This window comes from Megascapheus bottae, chromosome 1 (assembly GCF_031878675.1).
Source record: "Megascapheus bottae isolate mThoBot1 chromosome 1, mThoBot2.hap1, whole genome shotgun sequence".
In the NCBI taxonomy this organism is placed as follows: Eukaryota; Metazoa; Chordata; class Mammalia; order Rodentia; family Geomyidae; genus Megascapheus; species Megascapheus bottae.
The window spans coordinates 97821148-97843293 of record NC_143509.1 but is presented as its reverse complement, the minus strand read 5'-3'; the positions used below and the strand labels follow the sequence as shown (position 1 = coordinate 97843293).

At 44.5% G+C, this 22146-nt stretch overlaps 1 protein-coding gene across 2 annotated transcripts; it reads right to left on the bottom strand.

Moving 5' to 3' along the window:
• Nucleotides 1–381: 381 nt before the first annotated feature.
• On the bottom strand, nucleotides 382–21413 carry Ifnar2 (interferon alpha and beta receptor subunit 2). Of its 2 annotated transcripts, XM_090348833.1 has the most exons (10): nucleotides 21198–21413; nucleotides 16545–16626; nucleotides 15038–15076; nucleotides 13147–13270; nucleotides 10989–11158; nucleotides 10263–10420; nucleotides 9385–9553; nucleotides 5395–5531; nucleotides 5229–5294; nucleotides 382–2266 (listed from the first exon to the last, which is right to left on the bottom strand). In XM_090348833.1, exons 2-10 carry the CDS (start codon nucleotides 16597–16599, stop codon nucleotides 1553–1555), a joined length of 1632 nt encoding a protein of 543 aa, XP_090204959.1. In that variant the 5' UTR covers nucleotides 16600–16626; nucleotides 21198–21413; the 3' UTR covers nucleotides 382–1552. The 2 variants fall into 2 exon arrangements, with proteins under 2 accessions (XP_090204959.1, XP_090204966.1); XM_090348840.1 differs by lacking the exon at nucleotides 5229–5294 and having other exon boundaries at nucleotides 21198–21412.
• Between the last annotated feature and the right edge of the window lie 733 nt (nucleotides 21414–22146).

The following is a 22146-nucleotide window of genomic DNA, read 5'->3' as shown; positions in this document are numbered from 1 at the left end:
GCTGGAGGAGCGCGCCTGGCCGCCGACCCCGCAGCCGTGTCCCGCTGGAAAGCACACCGGGTCCCCGAGGGTCCCCCGGTCTCCCTCCCGCCCTCCCCAGGGAGAAACGACACGAAAGGCCGTGCATTTATTATTTCTTTTCCGGGGAAAGCTTTCATTTCCTCTCGGTAAAGTTGATGCAGTTGGTAAGGCTGGAAAACCCCGGGCGTGGCCGGCTGGGAAACGTTCCGGCTCATCCGATGGCTGGGGGGCGGGGAGCCCGGGGGTCCCCACGTCCCAGACCCCAGGCCGCTGAAGACCAACAGGGCAACGGGTAATCCAGACATGGAAAGGGGATTGCAAACGAGACGCACCAAGAAATCATTGCGAAGACCACACATGTTGTATAAAGACGTTATTGTATTATCTTTACCCAAACTCCGACAGCATACAAAAAGTCTTTAAAAAAGTAAAAAAAAATTAATAAAAATTAAGACTGGGAGTGGATGTATGCAGTTACAGGGGGTCCTCTCAAAACATCGTGAATGGCTCAAAACAGCTAGATTCGGATGACAAAGAAATGGATTATGGTCTTTTTAGTGTGGCTTTCTTCCTTATACCTTTTTTATTATTTTTTAAACTGGGTTCGAACCCCGGGGCCTTGGGCACGTGAAGCAGGGGCTCTGTCAGTGAAACAATACCCAGCCCCCACCTCTGCTTTTACTTTGATTTACTTGTTAACCATGGAATGTGTCATCTTTGTGCCTTCCCATCTCTTTCAGCAGCTGAGATTACAAGCATTGACAGCCATTCATTGCCCCCCCCCATTCCACTTGAGGCAATTACGCAAGTACTCTATTTTATCCTTGAACTAAGATCCTATATAGTTTGTTTTTCTCCATTTATTTAAAAACTGGCTTTTGGGGATGAGGGCAATGAGGGGGGACATATTCCACTTTTCATCTACTCTGATGATTTATAGCACTTCTTATTTTTACTTTACAATTTGGGCCAGTACTAGGGCTTAAACTCAGGGCTTTGGCACTGTTCCTTAGCTTTTTAAAACTAATGCTCTACCACTGGAGCCACACCTGCATTTCCATCTTTTTAGTGGTTAACTGGAGATAAGAGTCTCCCAGAGGGCTAGCTTTGCATTGCAATCCCCAGCCGTTGGCTTCCTGGGTAACTGGGATTATAGGCGTGAACCAGAGGCACCTGGCCCAATTTAATTATTTCCCAGAAATATCCCAGTCTGGGGGCCTCTACCACCCTGAAAACCACTGTGGAACTGGCATGCAAAGTGAATTGTGTTAGAGTAAGCATTAGCAGGGCAGGGTCCGGTCCCCTCCCTCCCCTCCTCCAACACATCACTCTGGACTTGTAACATCACATTGAACAGTACAGTGATTCCCATAAATACTGGGGGCCTGCACAGATGAGGTAGCCTGGAAGAACGGGATGGATCTGCAGTTCCTGCTTCCTTCCCTCCTTGACTCTGGCAGGCGGACCCAGGTGAATGGGGTGCAGGAATGCTTGGGGGGTACTTGTCAGTTCTCATGGGGAGCCTTGGAAATCACCTCATGATATAACCATCCTGGATGTCTGGGTCGGGGTCACTTTGGTCAGACAGAGCATCGTCTGTCCACAGGCACTGGGAGGAGGTGCTAGGGTGAGCAGGCTGTGTCCTCTCCCTACTGGTTCCCAGCACACTGGGCTGTCCTTCCTCAGTTTCCTCTTCTGGGTCCACCATCTCTTCTGCCAGAGATGACACCAGACTGACTTCATCCACGTCTTTGTCGGTAACTCTCAAGAATACAGAGTTTAAATCCACATTGAAGATAATTCTGTTTCCAGTCCCTCTAGGGGAGCTGCTACTGTCCTCAAAGAAGGGGTCCTGGGGCAGACTGTCTCTTCTCTCACAGGGTTCGCTTGAGTCTCCTGACTGCCAGGGTTGAGGCTCTGGCCCTGTGGGAGTGTCCAGCGCAGCTCCAGCCACATCAGATTCTTCAGCCGCATCAGATTCTTCAGCATCTGGGTCTTTGAGCTGGGACCACTGGGAAGGAGTGGAGGAGGCCGGATCCTGGCTCAGAAGGCAGCCCAGGAGTCCATGCATGGTATAGCCAGCAGCATTTGCCTTAGGAACCACTTCATTATCACTGTCACTGTCCTCGTCGTAATTATAATCCCACACTTTCTTCTTTCTGTGGATGGCGATCACCTCCACTACATCCACTGCTTCCAAGACTGGCAGTTCCAAGAAGTGCCAGGTGAAGAAGTCTTGGAAATTCTGAGAGGGAGGGGAGGGGAAGAGAGACAGACTGTCACTTATGTTTGCTATGGCTTTCCATTGTTGTTGGTTTGCTTTGGTACTCATGCTCTGGCTTGGCTTTTTTGTTCAAGGCTCCACTTTTGTGTTTTTGCTGGTTTGGTAGAGATAGGAGTCTCACAGACTTTCCTAACCTGGCTCGCTTTGAAGTGTGACTCTCTAGCCTCCTGAGTAGCGAGGATTACAGGACACCAGAGGTGAGGGTATGGGGTGGGGGAGGGAATCTATCCAGACATGGCTGTGCTCTTTAGGTTTGTTGTTACCCATGAAGGTGATAACAAAGGCCCTAGGTGAGATAGCCCAGGACCTGGTTATAAACACCAGAAGTAAACCAGGAAAGAAATCCCTCTCACACTCAAAGACTCCCTGATAGCCCTCCCAGTCTTGGACAAAGTAGGTTATAGTATTAAAAATTCTTATTTAAGCTGGGTCACACTTGTTATCCTAACTACTGGACAGGTTGAGATCTGAGGATCCTGGTTTGAAGCCAACCCAGGCAGGAAAGTTCTTGAGACTCTGAAACTCTTATCTCCAATTAACCACCAGGAAATCATAAGTGACACTGTAGCTCAAGTGGTAGAGTGCTACCCTAGAACAGGGGAGTTCAGGGAGAGTGCCCAGACCCGGAATTCAATCCCCAGGACCAACAAAAACAACATCAACAAAGAGATCTCTGGACTGATAAGACAGTTGTCTATTCTCCCAGCTTGGAAAACTATAGATGAAAACACCTTTTGAGTTTTTAACATTTTTTATGTTTCTATTTCTCCCCACTTTAACCCTGTTATATTAAAAAATAAATTGTTGCAAAAACTTTAGAATACAAAGTCTATATAAGAAAAGATTTTGTTTTCCACGGTATTGGAACTTGAATTCAGGGCCTCTCATTTGCTCAGCTTGTTTGCTCAGCTGTCTATCATTTGAGCCAAACCTCTAACCTTCCTTTTGCTAGTTATTTTGGAAATGGACTCTCATGGATTTTTCTGCACAGGTAGCTTCAAATCAGGATCCTCTGGATGTCAGCCTTCTGAGTAGCTAGTTGAGTCACTGGCATTGGGCTTATCAATTATTTTTATACATATTTTCCATAATCTATGGATTATCATTTTACTTCATGTACCCGGCTTATGATACCTTTTTAAAGAGGAATGATGAAGTTTAGTATAAGAAAATATCCTTTTAGCTGGGTGAAGTAGCTCACTCCTGTAATCCCAGCTACTCAGGAGGCTGAGGATTACAGTTCAAAGCCAGCCCAGGCACTAAAGTTTATGAGACGCTTATCTCCAATTAATCACTAAAAAACAGGAAGTGGGGCTGTGGCTCAGGGGTAGGGTGGCAGCCTTGAGCTGAAGAGCTCAGGGTCAGCACCCAGGCCGAGTTCAAGCCCTCCCCCCCAAAAAAAGAAAATATCCTTTTTTTGTTTATATATTTTTCTTCTTGTGTCTAAAACAATAGACTTCCATGTGTATAGACACAAAAAGTCACATTACCCCAAAGACATATAAAATCTCCTGTAGCCATGCTCTTTGACTCATGATATAATTCTGACCCAAGAAACATAGTAAGGTGAAAACACTGTGTGCTGAAAATATGCCTAATATATGTAAGCTACTGATCAATCAATAAGTTAACCTTGCCTAGGCTTTAAGAGGCCCACACCACCTACATTAGCCTACAGTTAGGCACAGCCTATGTCATAACCAAGTGTTGACTTTCTCGATAATTCGGAATTTGAAGTATAGGTTCTACTGAGTGACCATTATAAAATAAAAACTCTGCAGGCCAAATAAGGCTGTAGACATTGCCTTTTAAAACCTTAACAGCACTGCCTTTCATATTAGAGTCTTAGATTTACCTGGAGCTGGAATTTGTGTGTGGTGTGAGGTAGAGAGCCAATGTCATTTCCCTAACACAGATAAACTTTATTGACTAGATCGTCCTTTTCCTACTGATAAGTAACACTCACTGTAGTGTTAATGTTTTCATGAGATTGATAATTTCCTCCACAATGACCATGTACATCATCTGCTTGATTTATTCATTAAACTTTTTTTTTGTTACTATTACAATTGAAGTTATAAAAAAAATTATTGTAAAGGGGCTGGGAATGTGGCCTAGTGGTCAAGTGCTTGCTAAACCTGCATGAAGCCCTGGTGGGTTCAATTCCTCAGTACGACATGCACAGAAAAAGCCAGAAGCGGTGCTGTGGCTCAACTGGTAGAATAATAATCTTGAGGGAAAGAGCTCAGCGACAGTGCCCAGGCCCTGAATTCAAGCCCCAAGACCAGTAAAATCAATCGATCAATCAATATTGCTGGTACTTTGGAGCAAATGTGTACACTATTGCCAGAATCGTAATTTAATTACTTATAAGATAAATTTACTTTGTACTTATGTTAGTTCAAATAACCCATAATAAAAAGATAATCTCTATAGAAATTTCCATTGCGAGCTCAGTGTCGTGGCTCATGCCTATAATCCTAGCTGCTTAGGAAAGCTGGGATCTCAGGATCACAGTTTGAAGGCAGCCTAGGCAAACAAATCATGAGACTTTTATTTCCAGTTAACCCGAAAAATGCCAGCCAGAACTGGAGGTATGGCTCAAGCGGCAGAGTGCTGGTTTTGAGGAAAAGAAAACCTCGCCAAAGCATGAAGCCTTGAATTCAAGCCTCAATACCAACACACAGACCCGAACAGAGACACAAATAGACAAACAGACACACACACACAACTTCATTACACTATTTATAATGGCCAAAGAATAAAAGAAGAGAAAGGGAAAAAAAAACAAAAGGAGAAAAAAGTCCTTAATGCTCCATAGATGGAAAATGGCTGAATAATACATTAATATACTAATTCTGAGACATTGATAATGAGGGAATTTGAGAATACATGGACAACCTATCAACATAAGATGACTTACAATTGCAAAGTTTGTTTTTCCAGACTGATAAAACTCACTGGTGGGTTTGGAAAATGAGACTCTCTTCTGTGAAAACATTCAAGTATATAATAAAAACACTTAAATTTACAAAATAAAAGCTAGAAAAAGTTAAAAAAAATAAAAACAAAGAAATTACATTACGTACCAAGACTTCGGGGAGTTTACTTTTTAAGCAGATATAACCAACTCGTCTCAACATTTCAATGATGATGACAAAGACTACCACTACCACTATCAAAACCATGGCGATCAGCCTTCCTGCTTTGGCAGATTCTGATGACCCTGTTGGAGAGAAGATAAATAACCTTACCTTAAAAGAAATCTGATAAAGGGGTCACTGATGGAAATCAGTAGACTTTTGGTCTGGTGTTACGATTTTTTTTTTTGCCAGTACTGGCTGTGAGCTCAGGGCCTGAGCACTGTCCTTGGGCTTTCTCAAGGCTAGAGCTCTATCACTTGAGCCACAGCACCACTTCTGACTTTTCTATGTATGTGGTACTGAGGACTCAAACCCGGGTCTTCATGCATGCTAGGCAAGCACTCTACCACTAGGCCAAACTCCCAGCCCCAGTGTTAGAAGATTTGAAACCGAGGAAGCTGAAATGAAAAGAAAATTACATTGTGAAATAACAAAGAATGGAGAGTAGACTCATGTGTAGTGTGTGTATGTGTGTGTACGTGTGTGCTACCACTGAGATTTGAACTCTGAATCTCATTTTTTTTTCACTCAAGGCTGGTGATATGCCATTTGACCCACACCTCCATGTCTGTCTTGTTGCTGGTTAATTGGAGATAAGAGACTTTCAGACTTTTTTGCCCAAGCTGATTTGAACTTTGATCTTCAGATCTCAGCCTTCTAAGTAGCTAGGATTACAGGTGTGAGCGACCAGTGCCTGGCTTATGTTTAGTCTTTCAAGGTAGAAAATTTGTTCAGTTGATGTTTTCTGGTTACAATATAGTTGCCACTAACTGAGACTTTTTAATTAATGGACCAAATTAAATAAAGTGAGGTCATTTTTTTCTGTCATATCAGGCACATCTGCAACATCACCAGTTCATGACTGCAGGAGAGGTGGAGGAAGGGAAGTTTGTCTGGAAAAATCAATTGGGCCATTCTGAGGCCATATCATAAACCAAATCAGGCCTTTCCGGAATCACTTGGCTCTAAGAGTTTCCCTTTGTCAAAATTCCTTTTGGAAAATTTCAGCTTCTTCATTCCAAGTATGTCTGAACTGAGAAGAAATAGTGACATAAGATGAAAACTCTCTTACATTTCCAGAAAATCTTTATTGGTGTTAATCCTTCAACCAAAGCCTCAGTAAAAGTAAAGAAGAGAAAAAATACAAATGGGTTATGCAGTCCAACTTTTAATTTTTATTTATTTATTTATTTTGGTATCAGTACTGAGACTTGCACTCAGGGCCTGGGTACTGTCCCTTAGCTTAATTGCTCAAGGTTGGTGCTCTACCACTTGAGCCACAGCTCCACTTCCAGCTTTTTGATGATTAACTGGAGATTAAAGTCTCTCAGACTTTTCTTGCCCAGGTTGGCTTTGAACTATGAACCTTAGATTTCAGCCTCTTGTGTAGCTGGGATTAAAGGCATGTGTCCAGCTCTATGTTTTTTCAAACCTTATTTAGTTTCCTGCTACAGTTTAAACTCCATGATATCAAGGTTAGTCTTCTTCACTGCTGCCTCCAACATCCAGAATGGAATTTCATCATCAGCCAACATTTACCCAAATGAACACATGCAGCTTTCCGTAGGGCTTTACTGAAAGAGCCAGCCGATGAATTGGGGTTGGTCAAGGGGAAGGCAGCTGGCCAGACCACTGGGCCAAAATCACCCTGTGTCAACTGGTCTGACATGGCAATGTTTGCCGTAGTTCACGTCAATACTGGTGTCAGGTGTCCTAAGACATCTCAGCACGCACATTTGTTTGGGTTGAGTTTGACTGGTTGAGAGTAACTGAGGAAGCCAGTGGACAGAGAGGAGATCTGACATGTTATCCCAACTTCTGTGGTTCCTTGGGACAGCTGCGCTTGAATGGTCTTGGTGAGTGGGTGCAAGAGCTCGGCAGATGGAATGACCTCAGGGCATGCGGATCATGACCCTTTGCTACAGAAGAGTCAGGGGGAACTGCGATGCCACAGAACTCATGCTGGAATTTGACTGTCACTATAACCATCGTGGGAGCTAAGCTCTTTGAGAGGTATTTGGGTCAGACAGGCTCTGCTCTCACAGGCTCATCCATGCTATTATGGGTTACATTTCAGGGGTGGCATTGTAGCGAAGGCAGCTCACCATTTTCCCCTCTTGAGAGAAGATAACCTCCAACATCCTGTGGCTAATGATGTAGTCAGTCTACATAACGAAAGGAACGCAACAAAACTCCTCATCCCCAAGGTTTAGGGGGCTCTAAAGTGAATGAATAAGTCTGAGGTGCGAGGAAGGTGTGTGATATAACTCCATGGAGATGGACGCTTGGGTGATTGTAACACAATGGCAATCATAAGTTTGGAACTTTCTCCATGACCAACTCCTTTCCTTAGGTCCTAGAGTACTTCAGTAGCTTCAGTAAACTATTTGAGCATAAGAGAAAGCCTGGGGAGCCCCTAAGCTTATAGGCAAGTTAGACAGGAGTCCAAGTACTCTGAGGACCTGGTGCTTGTGGCTGGCATCTGTGGGGTGGGCATCCTGATTTTGTGGGGGTACTTAGCTCACTTTGGATTGTGGGAATCAAAAATGAATTGAAATACTAGACCCCTACTTGGAGTCTGAGAACTGATGTTGAACATAAATGTACAGGCTTGGTCTGGGTTTATCTTTACGTAAGAGCTATCAGCATACAAGCATACTGATGTAGAATATCAATATGTAATTGATATTATAAACACAAGTGAAGACAGGTCTCAGTGGCTCATGCTTGTAAACCTGCTACTCAAGAGTCTGAGATCTGGGGGTGTGGGGGGGGGGAGGGAAATGGGTACCAAGATGTGTGAAAGGGTATCAATGTATGTGAATTAATGAACCTTCTATCTGGCAAATATCATGTAACCCTTTTACTAATTACAATAAAAAAAAATTAAAAAAAAAAAGAGTCTGAGATCTGATGATCAGAGTTTGAAGCCATTCAGGCAAAGACCATGAGACTTCTATCTCCATTTAGCCAGCGAAAAGCCAGAAATGGATATGTGGCTTAAGTGGTAAAGTATCACCTTTCAGGAAAAAAAAAATAACTAAGAGAGAGTGTAAAATCTTGAGTTCAAGTCCAAGTATTGGCACAAAAATAAATAAATACAAGCAATTGAAGCTAAAAGTTTGAGATAACTTTTTCCATTAAAAATCAATCTGTATCTTCTTGACTTGTTTGAAGTGAGAAACACTTTAGAATGGAAATCAAACTGTTTATCACAACACCTTTAGCACCAGGTGGTGTTAAAGAGTAGTTCACCCAAATTACGAATAACCGTATCCCTTAAGGTCAGTTCCTTGTAAATCAACCGTATTTTACTCCGGTAATTAAAACACGAAAGACACATCCAATGGGGCTGGCAAATTTAGGGCTTCTTCAAAGAAGATATTCTAAGATTTTCCCCCCTTTGGTAAAACAGCTGTAGACTGCGCAGATTCTGTGCAGGGGAGGCTCCTAAGCTGGCTGTCTTGCAGCTTCCTTCTGCAGAGAAAGGAAGGTTCTGGATCACAGAGTTTACTGTCTGGGTATCTGCAACAGAAGAGCTTTCTGCCTTCATCAGTGATGGGCAAGGTTCACACCATCCTGAGAGCCAGGCTGCATCTGCACCCAACCATAGTGTCTCCACCTCCAAACCTTCCGGCGTTGGGCTTGAACAATGGCCAACCAAAAGACCCACAGCACTCAGTTTGTTTCTCTAAAATAAGAGTGTCTACTTCTAGAAAGAGTCTGAACTCAGAAAGACATATATTGTATCATCCTTTAATGGTAGACTGAGGAAAAAATGGACTACCACATAGTTCAGAGACTGACCAGCAGAGAAGGTCTCCCTGCTAAGACCTGTAGCACCCCACCATGAAATTCATATTCTTCCAAGAGAGTTTTCCTTTCAAACAGAAGCATGCATTTGGATCATATGAATTTTCAGAAACTAAACCCTACCTGATTCCTGGCCAGGTTGAAGGAGGGTGCACTTTAAAGGAGATCTTATTACTTTTCCCACACCTTTAGGCTCAAAATAAACAGATATGCAGTAGTTTGTGTTTGGAATTAAATTATCAATGACATGGCTGAAATTTCCACTGATGCTTCCATTTATTTGGAGTTTATGCTGTAAAAAGAAGCAAGAAAATCAGTAAGACATTGATAAGAATTTGGAGTGCGTGCGTGCGTGTGTGTGTGTGTGTGTGTGTGTGTGTGTGTGTGTTTCATACCAGTACTGGTGGCTTGATGTCAGGGCCCGGACACTGTCCCTTAGCTTTTCCATTCAAGGCTGGTACTCTACCACTTGAGCCATAGCTCCACTTCCAGCTTTTGCTGGTTATTTGGAGATATGATTCTATTTATATATTTTTCTGCCCAGGCTGGCTTTGAACTGGGACCCTCAGATCTCAGACTCCTGAGTAGCTGGGATTACAGGGGTGAGTCACCAGCATCTGGTTCTTGCAAGGGTTTTCTAGTTGGTACAGGCTTATTCTAACAGAGGCCCACCCATGAGCATGCTTTGTCCATTTCAGTTCTCTGGGGATGGAATATTCTGGTCTGTCTCATAGCTGTGGTCCTTCAGGGAAACCAGCAGGGGCAGAACCTCCCCCAGCAGTGTGAAGACTGGAGAAGTTTGTCACATGTCTGTCACATATGGCTCAGTGAAAGCACTCTTTCTGAGATCTTACCCTGGCTTACTGAGATCTGCCCAGCACCCCTGTGTGCACATATGCCTGTCTTCTTTTGGGTCCTCTGATTTGAGCACGGGATGTGTTTCTGCAATGGATGAACCGAGACTTCTTTCCCAGAGTGACCCCAGCACAGAGACCACTTACCACCCTCACCATCTCTTCAGAGTGTTCCTTGATGACGAGGGATAAATGATGAGAAATATCTTTCCCATAAATCTTGGGAATGACAGATGGAAATGTCACTGTCACATTAATGTGGTCGGTAAAGCCGACAATGCCAAACTCAGGTGGCTCAAAAGACACTGTTTAGAAAACAAAGACAGAAACCAACCTCAGTATGTGTCACTGTCTACCTAACAAGCTCTCTTTCCCAAATCTTTTAATTTTTTGGTGATGGTACTGGGGCTTGAACTCAGGGTCTTGTGCTCTCACTTGGCTTTTCACTCAAGACTGGTGATCTACTACTTAAGCCATGCATCCACTTCTAGCTGTTTGCTGGTAAATTGGAGATAAGACTCTGCCTCCGCTTTCTTCTTCTCCTTCTTCTCCTTCCTCTTCCCCTTCTTCCTCTTCCTTCTCCTCTTCCTCACCCCTCTACCTCCCCCTTCTCCTCCTCCTCTTCATCTTCTGATTTTGGACCATGATCCTCCTATCTCAGCCTCTCACATAGCTCAGAATACAGACATGGGTCAGAGGCACCTAGCTAGCTTCCACTTTTTAGCCACAAAATAAGGAGCTTCAGTTGCACAAGTAAGAAGTGATAGGGAAGGAAAGAGCCACCTTTGTCCTAAGACACCATTGCAGAGCTTCCTATCTATGGCAGAATAAATAGAGATGATCTTGATGAGGCTGAGAGAGCCACTGACTCACAGTTGGTAGCCAAGACACTGCCCACACAGTGTAGCAGTGCCGTGTTCCCACGGAACCCCTCCAACAAGGGAATATAGGTCTCGTGCATCTCTTCCCACACATCTGTGACATCGCAAAATGAGCTTGTGATGTTTGTACAGTTCCCAATGGCCTTCGCATCTTCCAGTTTACTTTGTAGAGCAAGGGAAAAAGGAAAACTTTAGCATGTAGACAGGGCAAATCCATGTTCTGTGTCTCACCTCAGATCCTTTAGGACACTACCCAAATACCACTGTACCACACCCTCTGCTGTCACCACTGCTTTTATGCAATAATGGGGCTTGAACTCAGGGCCTTGGCACTGTCCCTTAGCTTTCTCACTCAAGGCTAGTGTTCTACCACTTGAGCCACAAGTTCCACTGATTGAAAAAATAAAATAAAAATCCAGTGACCTTCCTGACTTTCTGTGCTGCTTACTCCCCCAGAGGCCCAATTACCCATCACACCTGAAAGCTTTAGACTTCCTGGAGTCTTCTGGAATGTTCCTGGATTTCTGGAAAATCATCTGACCCTTTCCCTAGTCCTTAGTTTCTAAGAAGGGGATAAAAGGAGACCCCCCCCACCTCAGCTCCAAACCCAGAGCTAGGATGGAAAACTGGCTCTTGCTCAAGTTTTCTGTTGTTCCTAGCCTTATTTCATACTGTCCTGAGAACAAGAATCCACTCTCTGCTTGCTTCTCACCACTTCCAGTTCTTTGCCAGGTCATAGACCTTCCTGTTAGGTTTTGAAAGCATGGTCCTTAGACCTTGATGCTTAAGGAGCTAGGATTATAGGCTTGAGCCACCAGTGCCAGGCTAAAACACCTTATTTTAAAATGGAGCTCTTTTACACGCCGTCTCTCCCACATCCTTACATTGTATAGTGCTTCCCTCCACCTGCCACATTAAACCTTTATTTGTTTCATAAAGTCTCCATCCATTTTCAGAATTGTCCCTCCCTGAGGGCAGGGACTTTGCTTCCTGGCTGAATTCCCTGGATGTAGTAGGTCCTCAGTAAACACTTGCTTCCCCAGTAAGAGGCCTCAGATCTCCCTCCTGCTCTAGGACATTTAGGGCTACCACCTCTGAGGATCCTTCTTTCTCTTTGGCTGAAGGCCACATGGGCCTCCTAACTTCAGAAAGGGAGGCAGATAAAATATGTGATCAACCAATGCAAAGAGCCTGAAGAACTCACAAAAAGCATTCCTGCACAGGAAGATAAACAAGTACACAACCAACAGAAGGACATTTCAGGGTCTACTGAGTCAAAACAGGGCAGAAAGAGACTCCATCCATTCTTATTCCCTCTAACAACCCGAAGCAAGAAGCACACACTTCGAGAGGCTGTGTTCTGGGACATGAGGCAAACTGGTGGGAGACTGACTTTGGATGACCCAGGCCTGCCAGACAGTTTTATGGTGTCCCATTTGCTTGCATGAATAAGAAAAAAGTGAACATAAGCCATCCACATGGTAAGAAGAGCTTTGTACCGCTGGAAAACAGAGGACTTTTAAACATTCAACTTGGCTTAATTTGAGAATTCACTGGGAAAAGGTACCCAGCGATTGATTACTTTGCTCATGAGATCCTGACTATGCAATTTGGTTCAGGTTATAAATACAAGCTTTATCAAAAAACACCTTTGGATTGTTAAATTATTCAACTGAATTAAATATGCTAGGCACTGGTGACTCACGCCTATAAATTTTAACTACTCAGGAGACTGAGGTGTGAGGATTGCAGTTCGAAGCCAGGCTGAGCAGAAAAGTCTTAGCTCAAATTAACCAGCAAAACGTTGGATCTGGAGTTGTGGTTTAAGAGGTAGAGCGTTTGCTTTGAGAAAAAAGAAATAAACAAAAAAGGCCACGTGAGATCGTGAAGCCTTGACCTTGAGTTCAAGCTCCAGTTTTGGCATGCTTTTATGCGCACATGTGCAAACACACACACACACACACACACACACACACACACACACACACACACACAGGATAGGTGTTTTGCCTTTGATCTTTTAAGGTCTTGTATAAAAACCAAACAAGAAGGAGCAAGTGTGAGAAAGAGGAAAAAGAAAGAGGGATTGGGAGAGAGTATATAATGGAAAGATAATACTTTACCAAGACCAAAATGAAATTTCAACCAACCTCATGACTGTGTATTGCAGTGTATAGTGAGTTGGTACAACAGAAGCATTTTCTAATTCCCATGATAAAATGAGCCGAAAATTTTGAACTGTCAGTTTCAAACCACAAAAGTCCTCTGAAAACCCTAAAGAAAAACCAGGAAGGAAAAAAAAAATGGAGCTGACATAGGGACAAGGGCTACACTTTGTTCTATTGTTCTATTTTTCCCTTGGAACATGAAGACAGAATCCCTCCAGAGTCTTGAGTTCTTAGAAACATAGGAAGTCTAATGGACATGGGAAATGAACTAATTTACTTAATTAACAAGCAAACTACTGACAGAGAGGTGCACATTAGAAATTGAAAATTCACAATCTGTAAACGGAATTTGAGTCCATGGCAGCGCCTGCCTGTAACCCTAGCTACTTAGGAGGCTGAGATATGAGGATCCAGGTTCAAAGCCAGTCTGAGTAGGAAAATCTATGAGACACTGATCTCCAATTAACCACCAAAAGCTGGTAGCGGACATGTGACACAAATGGTAGAGTGTCAGCCTTGTGTGAAAAACCTAAGGAAGAGCATGAGGTCCTGAGTTCAAGGCCAACTCCCAGCATACCGTGTGCGCACGGGTACACTAAAATGGATAAAAGGGTTCACCCAATTCCTGACTCTCTCACTGGGCCAAACTAATTCAGTTCTTGGACTCTGCTGTGTATTTCTTGTCTCCCTCATTTCCCCTCCATTTTCTCAGTTCTGCTCCCAGATCCCTCTGGACTCCCCTCTGTACTTATTTCCCTGGTCACAAAAAGGAGAGCTGTAGAATGTTTGTGGGAAGTAGCCTCTTCTAAGCATTTAGCTTAAGCAGTGTTGAACTAAGTACTTAAGAGTCAGTGTTGTGTACTGGGAAGTGGGTGACAAATGAGACTCTAACACTCCACCTGTCCAATCCTGCCTTATACCATTGTGTGTGTGTGTGTGTGTGTGTGTGCATGAGCACACCACCATGGGGCTTGAACTCAACGTCTGATGCTCTGTCAATTAAGCCACACCTCCACTTCTGAAAAGTCTTAAGGACTTTTCTGTTCAGACTGGCTTTGAACCACACTTCTCAGATCTCAGCCTCCTGAGTAGCTAGGAGTACAGGTATGAACCACCAGTGTCTAGCTCAGGATTTAGAACGCAATGGGCATGATTGTTCTTTGGTTTGTTTTTCATGCGTGGGCACTGTCCCTGTGGGCTTTTTTGCTCAAGACTAGTGCTCTACCATTTAAGCCCCAGTTCCACTTTCAGCTCTTTTGGTGGTTAACTGGAGATACGAGTCTCACAGACTTTCCTGCTTAGGCTGGCTTCAAACCATGATCCTCAGATCTCAGCCTCCTAAAGAGGTAGATTACAGGCATGAGCCATCAGCTGGCAGCTTCATTAGTAAGAATATTATGAGTTTGAATATTCTTTTGAGAGGTCTTAAAATAATCTCTAGTATTTCTTTTTTTCTTTTTTTTTTTTTTTTTTTGCCAGTCCTGGGCTTGAGCTCAGGGCCTGAGCACTGTCCTTGGACTTTCTCAAGGCTAGAGCTCTACCACTTGAGCCTCAGCACCACTTCCGGCTTTTTTCTATGTATGTGGTACTGAGGAATCGAACCCGGGTCTTCATGCATGCTAGGCAAGCACTTTAACCACTAGGCCAAACTCCCAGCCCTCTAGTATTTATTTCTTATATTGTATTTTTTGTAAGGCACATATGAAAACCAGGCTTAGTTCCTTTTAGCTCCTTCTATAGACAAAGGATTCTAATAAAACAAGCAACAGGTCTGGGATCAGAAATAAAATCTCTCATATTTTTTATATTGGAATGGTCACCCAAATATTTTGACCTTTTTAATAAATTTATTCAAACCACGAACATCTCTTACCATTGAGAGAATATGACGGATCAAACAGGTTCATGTACACTGTGAGGAAGAAAAGTAGGTCAGTAGAGCAACACTGTGTTCTCCGGTTCAGCTTAGACTTAGTACTCTAAATTTATCTTTTATCTTACCTTATTTTAATGCTTCCATATATACTTCTCTTCTAATCTTGTTCTCGTAGTTGTCATTTTTAACATCAGTTATGTGTACAAAGAATACTTTGACATGTCCATGCAGGTATACAACGTACATCAATAAGAATCACCCCCTCCATTACTCTACTCTCCCCACTAATCTCAAAGAAGTTGATACTCTTTTGCACACAGGTGTTAATGAAGAATGAATTAAGACTGTCTTTAGCTAACCAAAATGCTCAATCAAGTGGTTCTTAGCTGACTTTGGTACCACCAGTACCTAGCCTTAAGAGTTGTGCTTGAATGGATCCCAATATATGATCACTGGTACATTACTAACTGCCAGGGTTGCCTGCTGGAGGGAGTGTCTGAAAAGTACTTATTTACCTGAACAGAAAGCTCTCAGAATACAAATAAGCAGAGTGCTAATTAATTCATCTTAAAGGAAAGGATGTCTACTAAGGGTGGTAGAGGAAAAAAAGGGTGTTGGTGATCAAAATTGATGAGTCTCAATCAGGGTGGGTGGGGGAGAGCATTGTTTCCAGGATAGAACCATGGCTGTAAGGGTAGTAGGGTTCCTGGAATTTTTTATATATGGTATCCAGGGAAATCATCCATGCACCCAGACCATGATCCCATTCATAGGTGCCCTACTGGTCAACCATGTGACAGAACACATTGCTTCTGAAATAGAAGCAATACAGCAACAGGATTAGAACTAGGGAGAGAGAGGAAGAGAGAGCGAGAGAAAAATGGATCAGAAATAGAATGCATAAACCACAGGGGAACACTAGAGGGTTGGCTTACTTTCCAGCTATTGAAGTCTGATGATTAATTCTGCCCCGGATTTGACTGAGGGAATTAAAAGAAATTACTTTGCATGTGTGGGTGTGGGTGTATGCGTGCATGTGTCAATACTAGTGTTTGAATGTAAGGTTTGAGAGCTATCCCTTAGCTTTTTGTGCTTAAGGCTAGAACTTAACCTCTTGAGCCATAGCTTTGCTTCCAGCTTTTTGCTTGTTAGCTGGAGATAAGTCTCATAGAGTTTTCTGCCCGAGCTAGCTTTAAACTGTGATCCTCAGATCTCGGCCTCCTAATTAGCTAGGATTACAAGTGTGAGGCATGAGCTCCGAATGAGAATCACTAACTTTTACACAGGATACCCCCCCCAATAGCATCACTCCTTAGGCTACTCTTACACATCTATGTCTTCCTAAAATTCACAGTAGTCAGCTTTTCAAGGAACAGTTGGGGGGGGGGGGAGGCTGATCTGACCCTGCACTTAGGAAATCAGTTTGTGGCTCCATTACAGGACTCTGTGTGGTGATGTTGACACAAGCTTGCTACCATAGAGCAAGACACAAAGGGGCACTTACCTGGAAGAGACCAAAGAAGTGCACAGGTGGCTAGGGCCCTGTAGTTCAAAGGCATCTTTACTGGTTTTTAGGTCCTTTTAATCTGAAAAAAAATCATATCAGATGATCAACATTTGAAAGTAAGAATAAAAAAGAAGGCAAAGACAAGATCCTACAAGGCCAGCAAAGATGAGCCAAATCCTTGTGTAACCTCTTGTCTTCCCAGGAGCTAGACCATCCATCTTTTCACTCCAGCCAACGCTCAGCTTCTCCTGCCCAATCAGGGAGGAATTGTAAATTTAACTTTGAACAGGGAACCATCATTAAGTTAAAATAGTGTGTGTGTGTGTGTGTGTGTGTGTGTGTGTGTGTGTGTGCGCTGGTGTCTGTGGTCCTGAGGCTTGAACTTTTGGTGGTAATTAGGAGATAAATCTCTAGGACTCAGGCTGGCTTTGAATTGTGATCCTTATCTCTCACCTCTTGAGTAGCTAGGATTATACTGATGCCCAACCAGAGTGGAGATTTAAAGCCCTTCGGATGACGCTATAGGTTATGGATTGAATGGGAGGCCCTTGGCAGAGGAGACTGCAAGACAGACTTTCCAGTGTCCATCTAGGCTGGTAGCAGAAAGAAGATCCCGCATGCCAGGCCCACTGGAGTGCATGCCAGGAGTCACTGGGCAGAGGCTCTCGCCCACTGGCTCCCCTGTATCCTTGTGCCTGAGGGAGCATGCTCTTTGAGGAGTTCCAAATTCCCAGGGATCCTTACTTGTTAAAACCTTCAACAGAACAACATCAACATGGCTATGGCCAAAGAGAAATCCAAAACTTTTTCAGACAGGGACAAGTTGCCACCCAGACAGCATGTCAGAACTTAGTGCACCAGAGAAAGTCATTTTCTGGAATCTAACAGTAACTTGCAAAGCTGTGGGAAATCCTAGAAGGACCAACTTTTGTCTCTTCACCTGCACATTTGGATAGACTTATAAAACACAATGACCAGCTTGCTCTCAGTTCCCAACTGCTGGACTTCTGGTGCTTATCTACTTCCTGTCATGTCAGGTTCTTCATTTTCCTGTTAGTAATGCACCAAGCTAAGAGGAAGCATTCACTGGCTTCTAACTGAACCCTATTTTTCCATTTTGAGAATCCATTTGGTGTAAAGAATGAGGAGGTGCCTATCTTTACTTTTATTTTACATTCGTTTATGAGTTCTTGGTTTACACCACATGAATATGGCTTGCCTGCTCTTAATAGAGTAATTCAGTAATTCTTTATCCAAATATAAGTACTCTTGTATTGGCATTATATATATATGTTAAATATAAATGTATATTTATAGAAATATAAATATAGGGGCCGGGAGTTTGGCTTAGTGGTAGAGTGCTTACCTCACATGCACAAAGACCGGGGTTTGATTCCTTGGTATCACATACATAGAAAAAAAAAAAGCCAGAAGTGGTACTGTGGCTCAAGTGGTAGAGCTTTAGCCTTGAGAAAGCCCAAGGACAATGCTCAGGCCCTGAATTCATGCCCCAGGACTGGCAAAAAACAACAACAAAAAAGAAATATAAATATGATATACTTAAATATATGATGTATTATAAATATATCACAAATATATTCTAATACTACATTATGTTATGTAAGATTATATAACATATATATTATATAATGTATATATTTGCTATCTATTAAATATGCATAAACTATATGCATATTTGAGTATACCAGGTACTAAGTTTGAGTATACCAGGTACCAGTTCTGGTACTTGAACTTAGGATCTTGTGCTCTCACTTGGCTTTTTTCACTCAAAACTGGTGCTTTACCTCTTGAGCCACACTTCCAGTTTTTGTATTAATTTTCACATCTGGCTTTGCCTACAATACAAAGAACTAGAAGATTTATGGTAATAATTTTTATTTTAGAATGCCATTCACCAGTACTTTTACAAATAAGACTGAGAAAAAGAGACTGGGACAGAGATGGAGGAAGAAAAGACTTTGCATTTTAGTACTTTATAGGACTTGTAAAATGAGTTGGCCCTGCATTTTTTCTTCTGGAACAAGTACAGTTTATTCCTTCCACAATTCTATAGATTTTTAAATTAATTTTCCATTTAAATATTTGCCAATATGACTTTTTTTTTAATCAGCCATGGGGCTTGAACTCAGAGCTTGGGTGCTGTTCCTGAGCTGCACTAAGGGCTCAGGGCTCCAGTGTCAGAAGAGAAAAATGACCAAGTATGTGGAGATGTGGGATGTGGCTTTCCTACAATCATTAGGGAGAATTTTCAAGTGTTCTCCTTGGCTGGAATGCTGTGAGAGGTTGGGATGGGCTTAAAGAGAGAGAATCTCAGCATAGTTTTGTTTGTTTTGCTTTTTGGATTTTTTTTTTTTTTGAGACTGGGTTTTGTTGCCTAGGCTGGCCTCAGATTCATGACCCCTCCGTCTCAAGCATACCGCCGTGCCTTACTGGAATATATAATTATAATAAAAGTACCTACAGTTAAAGGGATATACATTATATTAAAAGCTGCACTGCTGGGCTGTGGATGTAGATCAGTGGTAGAGTGTGAGGCCTTGGGTTTAATCCCTATCACTGCTGAAAAACTTCTAAGACAATACTTTTTTGGGTGGTGTATGTCTTTTTAATGTTGTTGGTTTTCTTTGTGTGTGTGTGTGTGTGTGTGCGCCAGGCTTGGGGCTTGAACTCAGGATCTTGGCACTGTCCCTGGGCTGTTTTGCTCACGGCTAGTACTCTACCACTTCCCCACTTGAGTCACAGCTCCACTTCCAGCATTTTAGCAGTTAATTGGAAGTAAGATTCTCATAGGCTTTCCTACAGGTCTGGCTTTCAAACACAATCCTCAGATCTCAACCCCTGGAGTAGCTAGGATTATAGGTACAAGCTACCTGCACCCAGCTGTTTCTAGTTTTTGTTGTTGTTGGTTTCATTTTTTTAAGATGTCACCAATTTGTTCTTTGTCAAATAACCTGAACAAAACCTGATATAGATCTTAACTTCTTCTTTTCTTTGTTTTCTTTTTATTTTTTTGAAGACCCAATGTATAATTTCCAGCAACCTAGGCAAACACTCTACTGAGCTATACTAATCCCTTTAGCATTTAAATAATTCAATGCTAGTAAGTAAAACTTCAGAGGAAAATTCAGTTAGGAACAGTGATGGTAAATGACTAGAGGCATGATTCAAGGGGTAAAGCAGCTGCCTTGCAAACACAGGATCCCAAATTCAAACCTTAGTGCTGCTAAAATTGTGTGTGTGTGTGTGTGTGTGTGTGTGTGTGTGTGCTTGGTGTCTCATTCCTATAATTCTGTCAATTCAGGAAGCTGAGATCTGAGGATCACAGTTCAAAGCCAGCCTATGCATTAAAGTCTGAGACTCTTATCTCCAGTTAACTACCAAAAAGCCAGAAGTAGAGGTCTAGCTCAAGTGGTACACACACACACACACACACACACACACACACACACACACACACACACACACAGTCATGCAAGTTGTTATACATATTATTTAAAGTAGATAAACAAACTGTGAGTGAGCTATAGTGGTTAGAAGTTCAGGCTGTTTCCTGAGGCAGGTCCCACTTTATCATCCAGTTCTAAAGCACTAGCTCCCCATCCTGGTGCTTGAGCTCAGGGCCTGAGCACTGTCCTTGGGGGCTTTCTCAAGGCTAGAGCTCTACCACTTGAGCCACAGCACCACTTTCAGCTTTTTCTGTGTGTGGTCCCGAGGAATGGAACCCGGGCCTTCGTGCATGTGAGGCAAGCACTCCACCACTAGGCCACACACCGGCCCCACTCCCCCTTTTTAAGTTATTTTCTTTAGGAAATCTTTGGTGTGGCCTCTGCTAACTCTCCACTCCCTGAAAAACCTGACCAGGTGGACTGGCAGGACAAGGGCCAGCCAGTAGGACGAAGCCGGGGTTCACACGGGACGAAGCTCAGGGAGAGGGTCCAGGCCCGCACCCCACTCTCAGACCGTTCGTTTTCCACCTCAAACATGGCTATCAAACGCAGGAGACCTCACCAGGGGGTTCCAAGAAAGCCACCTCCAGCCACTGCCCCAATGAAACGAAGCCACCAACGGCCCCCCCAAAGATCAGAGGCCCCTCGATTCCAGAGGGGGACCAGCTTGGCCGGGGCCAGCTGACCCTCGGGCATGTTCACCCCCAAACCACAGCGCTCCACATCCTGCAGTGCCTCGGGCCCCCGCGTCCCGGGCGCACGAACCCCACGGTCCCCCACAGCGGCGATGGATGGCGGGAATCCGGGGTAGGGTGAAGCCCAGCCACAGGGCGCCCAGGGACGACGCGGGGGGGGGGGAGGTTGGGGGTCCCCAGGACGCAGCTCGGGCCGCTCCAGGCGGAGCCCCAGGACTGGGAGGAAAGCCGGGGAGGCAGAGTCGGGAGTGGAGGAGAGGCGGGGGGGAGGGGGGGCGATTCCGGGAATCGGCGGTCGGGAGGCCACCTTAGCTCCGGTGTGTGCGAGCTGGCCGTTCTCGCCATGCAATGTCCCCTCACAATGTCCCCTCTCCAGTGTCCTCGTGTCCCCGCGCAGGGCCCCCTCCCCCGTGATCCCTCCCCGGTGTCCCCCCTTCCGGCCCCTCCCCCATGCCCCCTCCTCTGTCCCCCTTCTATCCCCACCCTACCTGGTCACTTCTGTCCCGCAGCTGCGCCCCGCGAGTCCTCGGATGACCTGCAGACCCGGGGCTGCGCCCCACCCGACCCCCGGGAGGCGGCCAGGACGGGTCAGGCGGGCACAGCCAGCGAGGGTGTGCGCGGCCTGGCGGCGGCGCTTCAACCTAGAGGCATCCTCCAGCCCCGTTAGCCGGGGAGCACCCGGCGACAGCGGGCGGGGAGCAAAACCCCAGTCCCGCTCCGCCCAGGGACGCGCTGGGCGGGCCCGCCGGGCGGGGCGAGGCGTCGGGGCGTTCCCGGAGTCCAGCGCCGATCGGGACGGCGCCTGCGCGCGCGCGCACGCACACGCACACGGACACGCGCGCACGCACACGGACACCCGCGCACACGCACGCACACCCGCGTACACGCACGCGCGCACACGGACACCCGCGCACACGCACGCACACGGACACGCGCGCACGCACACAGACACCTGCGCACACGCATGCACACCCGCGTACACGGACACGCGCGCGCACACGGGCACGCGCACGCTGGCCGTCCTCCTTTAAGGTCTTGACACTGAAGCATCCCCTGGCCTCCGCGCAGTGCTGGGTACTGAGACGCTGCTCCAGAGTATGATGGAGGAAAGAAAGCACGAAAGGTTTCTGTAGTTACGAGCATGAAGATGTGAAGGTGGAACAGGGGGTCATGATGTGAAAATACTAGAGTAATGAAGGTGACAGGATTGGAAAATACTAATATAATGCATATGAGTAAAACGAATAGCAATGGGATGAAATACAGCGAAAATACTTAAAGACATATATATATATATATATATATATATATATATATATATATATATATATTGCCAGTACAAACTGATATCGAAAGGCATGTGGACATGGGGAATAAAAGGCCCACGCAAGGACACATGTGTCCAGAACCACAGGGCCGGTCAGGAGCATGGCTTAC

Excerpts from the sequence above, each read along its gene's own strand:
- Ifnar2 (XM_090348833.1), bottom strand. The coding sequence starts at position 16,599 with ATGCCTTTGAACTACAGGGCCCTAGCCACCTGTGCACTTCTTTGGTCT. Across the intron at positions 10,421-10,988 it reads CAGTGTCTTGGCTACCAACT|TGTCTTTTGAGCCACCTGAG; the intron begins GTGAGTCAGTGG and ends TTTTCTAAACAG. Across the intron at positions 5,532-9,384 it reads TCAACCTGGCCAGGAATCAG|GGTCATCAGAATCTGCCAAA; the intron begins GTAGGGTTTAGT and ends TCTCTCCAACAG.